Source organism: Polypterus senegalus, chromosome 8 (assembly GCF_016835505.1).
Source record: "Polypterus senegalus isolate Bchr_013 chromosome 8, ASM1683550v1, whole genome shotgun sequence".
Lineage (NCBI taxonomy): Eukaryota > Metazoa > Chordata > Cladistia > Polypteriformes > Polypteridae > Polypterus > Polypterus senegalus.
In genome coordinates, this window is record NC_053161.1 from 17,103,368 (window position 1) to 17,116,146 (window position 12,779).

General features: G+C 37.3%; 1 protein-coding gene across 1 annotated transcript in view; it reads right to left on the minus strand.

Moving 5' to 3' along the window:
* Positions 1-10,277, minus strand: part of srgap1a (SLIT-ROBO Rho GTPase activating protein 1a) — a 250,898-nt gene extending 240,621 nt beyond the window's left edge. The window contains exon 1 of the mRNA XM_039760840.1: positions 9,614-10,277. Within this exon, the coding sequence (XP_039616774.1) occupies positions 9,614-9,680 (67 nt within the window). The 5' untranslated portion in view covers positions 9,681-10,277. The remainder of the gene's footprint in view (positions 1-9,613) is intronic.
* Between the last annotated feature and the right edge of the window lie 2,502 nt (positions 10,278-12,779).

The following is a 12,779-nucleotide window of genomic DNA, read 5'->3' on the forward strand; positions in this document are numbered from 1 at the left end:
GAAAAGAAAAGCTGGTCAAGTGGGAAGACAGTTTCAAGAGAGTGTTACTTGTGTGTCTTGTTTGAAAACAAACTGTGATGTTGACCTGTTGATATATTCCAGCACACATTGAGTATAAAAAGTGTTATTTTTGGCCCTTAGTAAACTGAGCTTGACACCCAAATCTAACACATTTAATCCAGTTCTGGCTCATGACAGTCAGATCCTAATTATATAAAATAATAAGACTACATTTGTTTATTAAAATAAACATAAAAAGACAAAATAGCATAGATTTCTTTCAGAACAACATGACAGGATAAAGAAAATACTAATTACATCTACAAAATAATGAAGTGCCCATTCAAAATAGATTCGAAATTTCAGAGGATATTTGAGAGGCACAAAGAAAATCCAGATCATTTACTAAAATGCAAACAAACACCATCAAGTCTGAATGTGTTTTATCTCAAGATTAATGACTGATGGAAAATCTTTGTAATTAACAAGCAGCAATGATAATGGTACGTTCACACAAGAATTCTAAGTAAGAATGCATGACTATATCTTGGAGAAAAACTCGAGGCTTTCTGTTGTTGTTTCATATTGTTTATGATCTATATAAATTCATAAAGGAAGTTACAGACTAATGAATCACGCACATGTCTGCCACTTAATCTAAGAAAAAAAAAGTCCTTAATCACCTTGACAGCTTCAGTTTCTAATAAAAAGGAGGTCATCACAGAAAAACTCTGTACATTGACCAGGGAATGCAGAGCACTCATAATGTACTTACATTCACTCTCCTGATTCTACCATGTGGAGTTAGCCTGCTTTCACACAGAGAAATTACTTGAAGATGCAGCTGCCTGCTAGCCGCTGAGTAACACAAAGCTCACTGGCCACTAGCCAGGTATCCATGGTTACGGTTAGTGTACTGTCCCTGTCCTTCCACTGCTCATTTAAAATCTGGTGTGTTTGTTTCAGACTGAAAAAGACCAGCAGGCAGGCCGAGAAAATAAGACCTTCTAACAGGAAAAGAGCCTGAGACTGATAAAGTGTAAAAGAATATCACCAGTACCCAGATGTTCTGAAGACATCTCGATAAAATAAGGCCAGATCCTAGTATTTATAGGATTAAAGGAGATCACTGCCTGTACTTTTTTTCAAATGAATAAAGACATTTTGACACAATTAACAGTTAAAGGACTAAATAACATCATTTTGTTTTTTACATATATTATATAATGTGCTGCTTAAAATAATGCTTACAGCACCTCAAACAGGCCTATGCAACACGATGACCAAATTACCACTTCCAAAGAAAACTGCCTCACAGCACTTTGACCCACTTCTTTTTTCCCCATTCTGCAATAACTAAAAAAAATGCTGTGATCCTTCTTGGGCAGAATGTAGCATTCAACCATTTTAAGACATTTAATGAACAAAACAGTTCACTAAATGGCTTCTAAATCTCTGTCGTTGAACTCTTTCAAAAGGATCCATTTCAGCATCTGCAATCAGGCTCTCATATTTCAAGAAATGTCTGTTCTGTCCATATGTTTTTCAAACCTCCTTCTTTGTGTTTAAAGCAACCACAGCTTACCACCACATCAACAGGTGCAGGACAGGATCCATGTCTGAGTAAGACACCAGGCCTTTGAAAAACACCCAGAGGCACACATTCACACGTATTTGCACCAGGTTGATTTAGAATCATCAATCAGCCTTACAGCATGTTTTGAAGTGTGGGAGAAAACTGGTGTCCCCAGAGGAAACTCACATGAACAGAGGAAAGCAAACAAACTGAAGGCAACCCAGCTGAGAATCAAAGCAACTCAAACACTTTGAGCCAGCAGATCTGCCACCCTCACATACTGTATGTCTACTGAACTAGGTAACTTGTTAAATAATTGTAAAACTATCGACCGACCCCTTTTTGAAAACTATTTTATCCAACTGCAGGGTCACAGAGACAGCAGCATCAGGTACAAGAACGAAAATTCATCTTAAGGAAGAATAATGTTTTTTTTTTATTTTAGAATTTTTCTGTATTCCTATATTAAAGAGGAATGTGGTGTCACAAGTCAATACAATATATGCATTGTTCACGTAAATAAAAGATAAAACTAGTCTTAAACGCAATACCTGCAGATACAGTACATATAGTCAGTTAAATTATGTTGATATTTTCAGTAAAGTGAAGGTAATAACAGTTCAGGTTCACTTGAAAACTTAGACTTTATACTAATAAACAATAACTCTAAGAAACAATTACAACAATATTTTATATATCTACAAACATTATTTTTAATAAATTACATAAAAATCAATTCATTCACTGCTGTACTGATCAATAATTAGAATGCTACATACAGCAGTTATCAAACGATCATTGATATAAATAAAAACATTCAAATCTCTTACTTTAATATACTAAAAAGGAATTTGAGAAGTATAATATGATAATGCAACTGTGGGTACAACTGATGATCACTAGTAACATCTTTAAAATATAGTGTCATTACCCTAGCATTTGTAATATAGCTCTGGTTAGACAGAAAAACAATACCGGGAATACGACTGCATATTTTAAAAGCCCCACACTTGAAAGAGCAGCAATTCTTAAGTATTGACTGAGAAGAGAATAAGACAGTGGTGGAGGGGGAGGTGAAACAATGGAGTGACCTTTTTGTAGTCCAGACCTCAACACCCTTCAAAACCATCTGGGGCAGAACAAAAGAAAGGACAGCCAAGCAACACAGAAGAATGTGCTTCAAATTACTGAGAAACATATGTCATTATTAATGGGCAACTAGAGGAATAAAAAGAACATTGTGAAGAAGCCACGAAGCAGACAAAACAAATTCAAAAATGTGAAATACCAGTAGTACTTTTTTTTCTTTTTGACGTTTACATTATAAAATGATAAAAAAAAAAAATAACTCACATTTGAACACATTACAATGTATGTATAGACAGAAAGTAAAACTAGCATATATTACATTTTAAAAAGAACTAAATTCTGATCAAAAACTACAATGCAGTGATACCAATGAACAAACATGATCGGGGAGAGAGGAGCATAAAACTGTGTAACAAAAAGAACACTGCCCTTTAGAGCAAACACGCAGCAAAAAAAAGAAGATTCTATCACATATATGCACCTCCGACAGCTGAAATAATATAGAGCACAAAAACCTGAGGGCAAAAAGCATGATGTGCATCTTCACAAATAGCATTAAGGTTTGTCAGACCTTGACATTTCATTTTTGTAGGTATCTGCTCAATTAAAAACTTCTGTTTTTCTAAAATGTTTTCATTCAATAAGGAAGATGTACCATGGGACTTTGTGAGCTAAAGAAAAATTGAAAATTAGATGCCGTGGAGTTATGGAAAAGTCTTGCATATCTAACTAAGCATAATTTGTATGAATATTCAATTAAATGCATAAAGGTTAAAGCAGAGATCAAAAACAAGTGTGTGGCACTTATTAATTAATTCTAATGTACTAAAACTATTCTCCTACTGTAGAAACACTATCATAAATTTTAACAATCTATTCTCAAGCCTGTTTTTCCAATTGTATGGCTGAGGGGTGCCAGGGTCTGCTAGAAAATTATTTTTCAAAAAAAAACAAAACTGAAAAAAAGTAACAATTAAGCTAAACTGCAAGTGTTTTTAGAAATAACTGTAAGGTCATATAATCCATTTTTGAGTATTTAACAAGCCTTTATTCCATTTCTGTCTACATGAATGCCTATTCTGCACAATGGCTGCTTTCCCCTGGACCTCACTCTGTAACTCTCTTTCAAAAAAAAATTGTCAATTTTCTGCAAAATGTCTCATACTCCCATTTAATATATCATACTGCTTTATGATTACTCTTTCCTATACAGTCTGAATTGACTGCTTTTATTGTATCATAATACAAAGTTTGTCATTCTGAACTGTAACAGAGTAAGTGTTCACTATGAAAAATATAATATGCAGTTAACTTTAAAAAACTACAATATTAATTGTGAAAGCTAAAAACTGGATTAGAGACTATGTTTTTGACCACCTAGTGCATTTTAATCTTTAGGGTAACATGGTATATTATGTATTCCTGTTTGAAAGAACATCATGTTCTGTGCTGTGGTACCCCTCTATGAAGTCTGATTCATTTTGAGACATCTATTGAAGCTTACTAGAGGGACCCCACTTTTCTCAATAGTGTCCAAGGGCATACTGTGGGGTCAACCAAAGATTCTACTGAGCCCCAGTATAAGTGTGTGTGTGTAGATGTGTTTTATTGCATCTTCTCGTGGATGGGCAATTAGTTCACCACTGGTGCCTTACTATTTACTGCTCAGACTCTGCACAGGATTGTATAATAAAGAGCATTATAAGTTGCCAGTAACGGCGTATTGCACGATAATGTGTAGTGAATACACTTGACATTCATAGTTTTCACACTATTTCTCTGTAAGTTTAGCATTCATTTACTCAGAGGTTGATGTGCTTGCTGCTTCCTGAGCAGCTCTTCATTTCTCCGCCCGAGCGGTCCGCTTCTTCTCTTCTTTCATCTGCATCTTTTCGCGTTAAAACTGATTAAGTCAGTGTTTCTGTTGCAATTAATTAATTCCTTTTTTTTTAATTTTTCACTTAAGCAGGCACTTTAGTCTTCAATCTGCCTCAAAAATGGTTTAAGATATGAAGAGGTAGGGCAAGTGACGGTGAAGGTGGGATGGATGAGAACGGCTGTTGGCCGCTGCCGAGAGTTGATTCTACAATAAAATAAAATAAAAATTAAAAGAGGAATAACCTTGGAGGGTGGTACAGTGGCACAGTTGTAGCACTGCTGCCTCGCAGTTAGGAGACCCAGGTTCGCTTCCTGGGTCCTCCCTGTGTGGAGTTTGCATGTTCTCCCCGTGTCTGCGTGGATTTCCTCCGGGTACTCCGGTTTCCTCCCACAGTCCAAAGACATGCAGGTTAGGTGTACTGGCGATCCTAAATTGTCCCTAGTGTGTGCTTGGTGTGTGGGTGTGTGCCCTGCTTGGGATTTGTTCCCTGCCTTGTACCCTATGTTGGCTGGGATTGGCTCCAGCAGACCCGCTTGACCCTGTAGTTAGGATATAGCAGTTGGATAATGGATGGATGGATAACCTTGGAGGTCAATAATCACCCCGAAAGCGGATAGTAGACATCACATAGTATATGTGCACCAAAGTTCAGGTCAATAGGTCAAATGGTTTGCGAGCTACAGGTGATTTAAAAACCTGGACAGACAAATGGACAGCCATGGTAGCATATTATACAGGAAGATAAAGGGTAAAAAGGTATATTGGTCAGTCAAATGAACTGCTAAAGGATTATGAACCAATAAAAACTGTACCTAACATTTACCCATTTGCTTATAATATATCCCATTTACAACATCTAAAAATAAAACAGGATGTATTATATTGCCGGATCCATTCAACCTGACACTGCACATCTTCTCTACATTTGTTAAGTAGTATGTACACTTACAGTGAAATTGTGCCTGCTGCTGTAAATATTTAAACGGATTATGCAAAAGTTTTCACCATGCATGGGAAAACATGTGTTGTATGCCTACATTATTTAAAGACTTGAAATGTAAAATAAAATGAGCAGAATTATAGTTAAACAGTGATATTAACTCATGTTTTATATCCACGGTGTCTGAAACTAATTAATGCTAACCAGGCAGTTTTTTTTCCTCCTAGAAGAGAAAGCTCCCTTGTAAAGGGAAACAATGAACATTCAGCAAATAAAGTAGCCCTATACCTGTACTGGTTTTCAACCAATACCCTTACTTTTTTCTATTTTTTTTAGCAAAGGTTTATGTGTATTGCCATGTAGTACTAGGGTGTTGTACACAACAATACTCAATCAAAAACCCAAGAAATTATTTTTAAATCTTAAATAAACTAGGAAAGTGAACAAACTTACATATGCCATATATGTCAAAAGTATACACACAAGTAACTAAAGCAACATCAAAATATTAAATGCAAGGGGTCATTGTGTCCTCTATCATAAGATTTCACGTCTTTATATTTTATGAAAAATAGTTAACTTTAAATAATACCTACAAGACACAGTGGAAAGCTGTATGTATGATCGTCATTTAAAAAAATAATTTTCTCACCAAAGTGTATACCCAAGGTGAACACTGAAATAACTACAGATAATTAAATGAGCCAATACCATATTCGTACTGATGAAGCTTTACCATGACTGAGGTACCCTTGATTATAAACTTCAACTGCAGCTTCAAGAGCTTAGAAGGCTCGTAAGAGTTCACACTTTTTTAAGTTAACACAGCATTGAAGTGTTCTGCATGTGTACTGGCAGTCCATTTAGGATGTGGTTTTGAATGAAATTAACATTTTTTCACCCTAAGTTAAACCAGAAATTCTGGAAAACAGATGGGTAGCACAGTTTGCTACAAAGGAATGAGACAACGCTTTAATGAAACCCATAATACCTATTTTTTATCTCCTCTTGAAAACTCACTGATAATAATCATATGTAGTGAAAGAACTATTAAGTTTACATTTTTAGGGGGAAAGAAGTAATTACCTATTAACCAGCTTTTAAAAATTACCCATGAGAAGTGTTGAACGTGATTCAAAACAAATCCATTACATGCAGTGATTGTATCCATAATGATTCTGTGTCTCATTCAGTGTAATGTGATTAATTATAAAATTAATAAAAATAAAAGAAATAACATCAATGAATAAATAAAAATCATCTCTATCTACTGAAAGGATTACTGGCATGCCAGAGTCTGCGCTAGGCGTGTAAATAATAATAAAAATTTTATAACATTTAAATAGCGCGTTGAAACTACTCAAAGAGTTCTACATAGACATTAAGGAACCACTTCAACCACCAACAATACGCAGCATCCACCTGGATGATGTCACGGCAGCTATTCTTTTGCCAGTATGCTCACCACACATTAGGTGACGAAGGGGTGAGAGAGATAGTTAGCCACCAGAGGCCATGAATGATTAGGGCACCAAAATGGGCAATTTAGCCAGGAAGTCAGCAAAGACTCTACTTTTTTCAAAAGATGACTAGGGATCTTTCATGATCACAGACAGTCAGGAACTTGGTTTTACATCTCATCTGAAAGATGACACCATTTTCTTCAGAAACCTGGGGCAATGGGATGCACTCACAGACAACAGGGTAAGACTTTACCAACGTCTCCCACCCAAGTACTGGCCAGGCGCTAACATGCTTTGCTTCAGGTGGATTTCTGGTTTTGAAGTGCAGGTGATATGGATGTTGGCCGAGGTGCATGATGTAAAATGATATCCACACACACACATTTATACAAAGTTTACACAAAGTTTTTTTTAATTGCCAGTGAGTCAGGATAAGATGAATAACCTGTTTAAGGCAGAAACCTGTTTATTAAAAAAACTCCCATTTACATATTTGAGTCCACATATGAAGCTTTCCTTGGCAAAACCCTCCAATGTCATAAAAATGCACTGAAAAAAAGATTGCCCATCATCTACAGCCATGAATCTGAAAATAGGCATGGAGCTTGTGTCTTCTGAGATTGTGCTTCTGAGCTTAGCACTGCATGTTCAGCTCATCAACATAAATTAAGAAATTTCTAAAATGTTGAGACAGCTTATTTCAACCACATGAAGGAATAATGCAATCGCCCAAGCTTTTGCCTCAGAAAGTGTATATTTGTGGATGCTTCCACCATTTTCTACCTGGGATTGCTGGATGTGCATGAAGCACAGACATGTGCAGACTAACAGAGTGCAATGGACATGCACCGATTGCATGAACTGCCACCCGGTTAAGGGTTTACATGGCCACTTAACTGGGTAATCATGGAGAAATCTACATGCGTTATCCTTGGTTTCTCAAAGACTAATATCCTGGTTTCTCTAACGAGAAAAACGGTATACTGTACATGGCCTATTTAGAACCGGTTTCTGTGAATAACTGTGTTGTTAAAGCACATGTAAACTCACTGTTTAATTGTGATGCTATGATACTGCTTTATATGTATTTTTGTTATGATCACTGGGACTATATTATGTACAGTGGAGAGTGCATACCAATAATACACCATTTTCAAAATTGCTTTTACAGTTCATGGTCATTGGAAGCCAGAATCTTCCCCATGCTGGCAGAAGGTGAGAACCATAGATCTCAGGCAACTCTCACAAAGGATAAATTTGGAGTGACAAGTTTTTCTAGTCATCCATCTTTCAGATATTGGGATAACAGTCTAAGTGCTGTGAGCAAAAACCAGCAAACACGAGGACAAAGTGCAAACTACACCAGTGGTACTCAAGCAGGATAAACCGAGAACTCTGGAGATGAAGAGAGTGCAGCATTCACCATTGTGCCACCACACCATCAATAGGACGCTAACCAATTAATAAGATTATTACAAGTACTACAGTAACAACAGAAATACAACTTTAACAACATGCACTGTTGTTTTCTAAAACAAAGTGGTGTTTGCGATTAAACTGGTTACAGCAAATAGTAGAGGTATTAACAAAAATGAAGTTAAAGTGCTATGCTAACTGTATTCTACAGTCCATCCGGATTAGTAAAACTGAGGAAAAGATAATTTAAGAATTGTCAGTCATGACGTTTAAGAAGAAAGAAAACGAAAGCGGCAACACTGCATTATAATTAAAAAGTGCTAAATAATAATAAATAGCTACAAATACTAAGAAACAACAAACAAGAAACATAGCAGCATTATTTACGTTACTGACACTAGAATCGGTGGCAGAAAATGCGATACGGGCGACGGCACTATCCAAAAATCGACAGTTTAGTATTATGGACAGATCGGCAGGACAACGTGCAAAAAAAAACTGCACGTCTTAAATGACGGGAACGTCGGCTTTTGGACATCGGCGTGAGGACAGCAGCCTGCTGCGTGACCCACAGAGTGCTTTCGAAAAGAAAAAAACGAAAAATCCAAGTGCTCCTTTGGGATTTACCTTTTTCGCACTGGAAGAAGCCAGGCCACTTAGGAGAGGTGGTTTTCACTAACTGCTTGTTGGTATAAATATTTCACGAAAGGTTTTAAAGCACATTCGCCGGTCTGCTACTAGGACTTTGTACACGTGACGAACCCGCTACACAAGAAGGCAACACTGAGTCACGGCAGTCTAAGTGCTACAATGTATGAAATCTGCGGATTGCTAGTATCTAGAATTTCAGTAAGTCTGATCTGATTTTTGCCTGGGAGCAACTACATGTGCTTTGCCATTCATGCGTTTACATTTCATAGGTAAATCTAATGGAGATGTTTCAATATTTTAAAAGGAAACCATAATAAATGCTCTAATATTTGAAATGGTCTAATGTCAAGAAAGAATGAAAAAGTTCCTCTAGTAGCCAAACTGCTCAGGGCATTGTAACCAGGGGCGCTTTCTGATCTTTTCATTCATTCATCATGAATAGCATAAAACGTCACCACAGAAAAGCGCCTTGTCCAGCCAATTTCTTCTTTTCTCTTTCTTGCTTCTTTCGTTCTAAATTTCAGGGTAAGGAACAGAGAAACCAGCGAAAACGACCAGACTCAAACCATCACGCACCCCCCAGTTTTGTTGAGCCTTACCTTTCACTTGACTTTCGTACTCGGCGATGATTTCTTTGTCCTTTTTAAATCTGGTTGGAGTTGACATGTTGAATCTCTCCACCTCGCCCTTTCCTGACCAAATCGTTTATAACAAATTTCAACTTTATCGGCGTATGGTAAAAGAGTGAGAAATGCTCAAGGGTGCTTCGTTAGGCTACTAATCGCATCCTCTGTGCCAGCTATCAGCCAGAACGGACCATGCTGAGAAGAGTCGCTTCTGGGTAAATAAATTACAGCAGTTCTTCACGTGTGTGTGTGGCAAGATAAGCCATGTCTTTTAGAAGCCAATCCCTTCTCCTTGTTGATGCAACAGCACTGTAGAGCGCTGATCGCAAGCTCCGAGGTAGGTTCCCTAAGAATGAGCGAAGCGCGCGAGTACACTGTGCTCCTGGCTAGATGGGAATCGTCAGCAAATCTTGAAAGGCATCATTTGTCTATTCTTTTAAATAACTGTCCTGACCTTCAAGCTGTTGGTTTTAATGGAAAATAACAAAGAAGAACCCCTTATTAAAATCCGCAGCAGCTTTTGTTTCGATTAAACTCCGCAGCTGCTGTAAAAGACAGTGGCTGTCCCCGCCCGCTCCGGCATCGTATAGCCCCGCTGCTTCTCAGGAACGGACCGAGAGCTACCCCTGAAGTCCCCGAAAATGGGTGGGACGGTGGTAGGAGGTGACGGAAGTCAGCGAGCACAATAGGCATGTCTCTCATCCAATCGGAAATGGGAAAATTAGCCCATTCCCGTCAATCATGACTAATTTCCAATCACAAAATACCTAGGTTACTTCTAGTGTATAGCATTTAGATATAAAAAAAGTATTCCCTGGATTAAAGCGTAGTGTGTTAACAAATGTACGGAGGTCTGTAATAGGATATCATTTATGAGTTTCAGAGCAAATCAAGACGCCACGAGACAAAGATGTTGCGAATACAGTGCGCATGTTTGCAAGGCTACGGACAGGAGACTAGACACGACCCCGTCTATATTTAGCAAGGGGTGCTTGGGGACTTGTGGCTATTTTAGATTCTTATCGCATACGGCATGTCTTCATTGGCCTCGATTGGATTCGAGACAGCCAGTTTATCACGTAGTAGAGGTGCTGGAGTCGTGACACTATTTTGCTTTTTCGAAAAAAAAAATTGAGGGGCGTCGGAAGGATTTAGGGTCGAACGCGTCTGGAAAGCACGTAAAAAATAGTTTTTACGAATTTACAAAAAATGGATACACCATGCCTCCTAGTGTCCTTTATTGTCTTTGTGAAGGGAGAACAGGAGCGCTGCCGGAATAATAGAACATAACGCGGCTAGAGGCTGATAGGTAAAATAATTAATACTCTAAATGCTTGAAATCGTATAAGAGTTCATTTAGATCATTGTGTAATACACATAATACACATATATATAGTATATACTGTATATGTATATGGTCACTGTATATACAGTATATGTATGTATAATATAGGTATGTGAAATGCTAAGCACATTTTCTTTCAGTCCTAATGACTGGTAGATTGTTACTGAACACTACAGTGAAAACAGCAAAGAATAGTTATCAGATATAATTAGCTCAAGGAATAATTAAACACTATAATGCATATGCCATAAAGCATATCATCGGGGTCCTCAAGTACAGTCTAGTGGGCCCCAAGTTTTTGTTCCAATTCAATTTCCTAATTAGAAACCATCTATTGCTGCTTCAAAAATTATTGCTCACGCATTATTTTAGTTAACATGCTTCTTAAGATTGTTAAGGTTCTTTTAGTCTTAAGCAGGAGCATTCTGTTTTTAACTGCTTGTTGTGTGCTTTCCCGGCTAACAATGCAAAGTTGCAAATGACAAAGGAACATCAGTTCACCATGTGACTTGGTCCCATTTGCATCTATTTGTGCTCAACATATGTTGCAATATAATATTTGGAAAGAAAAGAAAATGAGAAAAAAGTAAAAGACTGAATGTTACAGATTTGCTCAACTGCACTAATTTTTTGGAGGATATCTTCAGAAAAGAAAAAAATATAACATAAGAAGCCCCTGAAGTGGCAAAATGAAAGCCATAGAATTAAATTACCAGTTCTATTAACAGGTTTCTAATTAAGAAATTGAGTTAGACCAAAAAACAAATTTGAGGATCCCTGCCATATACTATACTGTAGTTTTGCATTTGAAGCAATGGCAAAGCCGTTTCAAGGTTTTTAATCCACTGTGAAGTCCAAGAACTGTTGTCTTACTAGGTGAGGACATATACTGTACTTGCATGGATCCTTGTGTGGGCCTGTTTGGTCCAGGCCCAGGGGCCCTCATGGAAATTAAACCAGCTGAGTCTTAGAGGCTGACCCCAAGTGTAGTGGTAAGAATTTTGTGCACCCTGAAAAGTGAGTTTATGGCCAATAATGCCATTCCAGAAGTCTCTCTGGGCCCTTGTGAACTCTGGACACCCTGAACCATGCAGAGATAATGATAGCCACAACTTTATTGTTTGTAGCCCTACAGAATCAGTTCAGGTATGCCTCACTGCCAGCTTCAGTGCTACAGTATATGTTTATAATGCAGTCTGTGAGTTACCCAACTGGCAGTGCTATATTTTGTGCATCAGCAAACTCTGGTGCTGCACTGTTCGTTTGGCTTTAGCAAGAACAGTTTACGCAAACCAGTGACTGTGGATTTTTATGCTCACTAGTTTTTTTGGTTTTTTTTTGCAGTTCTTAATATTGCAAGGTATGTTGTCACAAGGTTTTATTGTATTTGTATTTTATTATGGAATACAAATAATGTGTATGTCAGATAAAACAGATTGTCTTTTCCCCAGTTGGCAGTTCCTCATATAAAGAATGCTAATCACCACACAAGTTATAGTAGAGTAAAAGTGGTATGTGCTATGCACTCAGTCAGTATAATGTAGTTATTCAATTCTGTTTGATGTCCAATAAACATAAACATTAATAATTGGTTGAATAACTCACTTTTATTCGATGTGTCTGCAGGTTGGTTCTGTTGTGGGAGGATGCCAAATGGCTTGTCAGGCCCAGGAGCCTGTGGCCTTGGGATCTGTCCTTGGATACACAGCATATATATATATATATATATATATATATATATATATATATATATATATATATATATATATATATATATATATATATATATATATA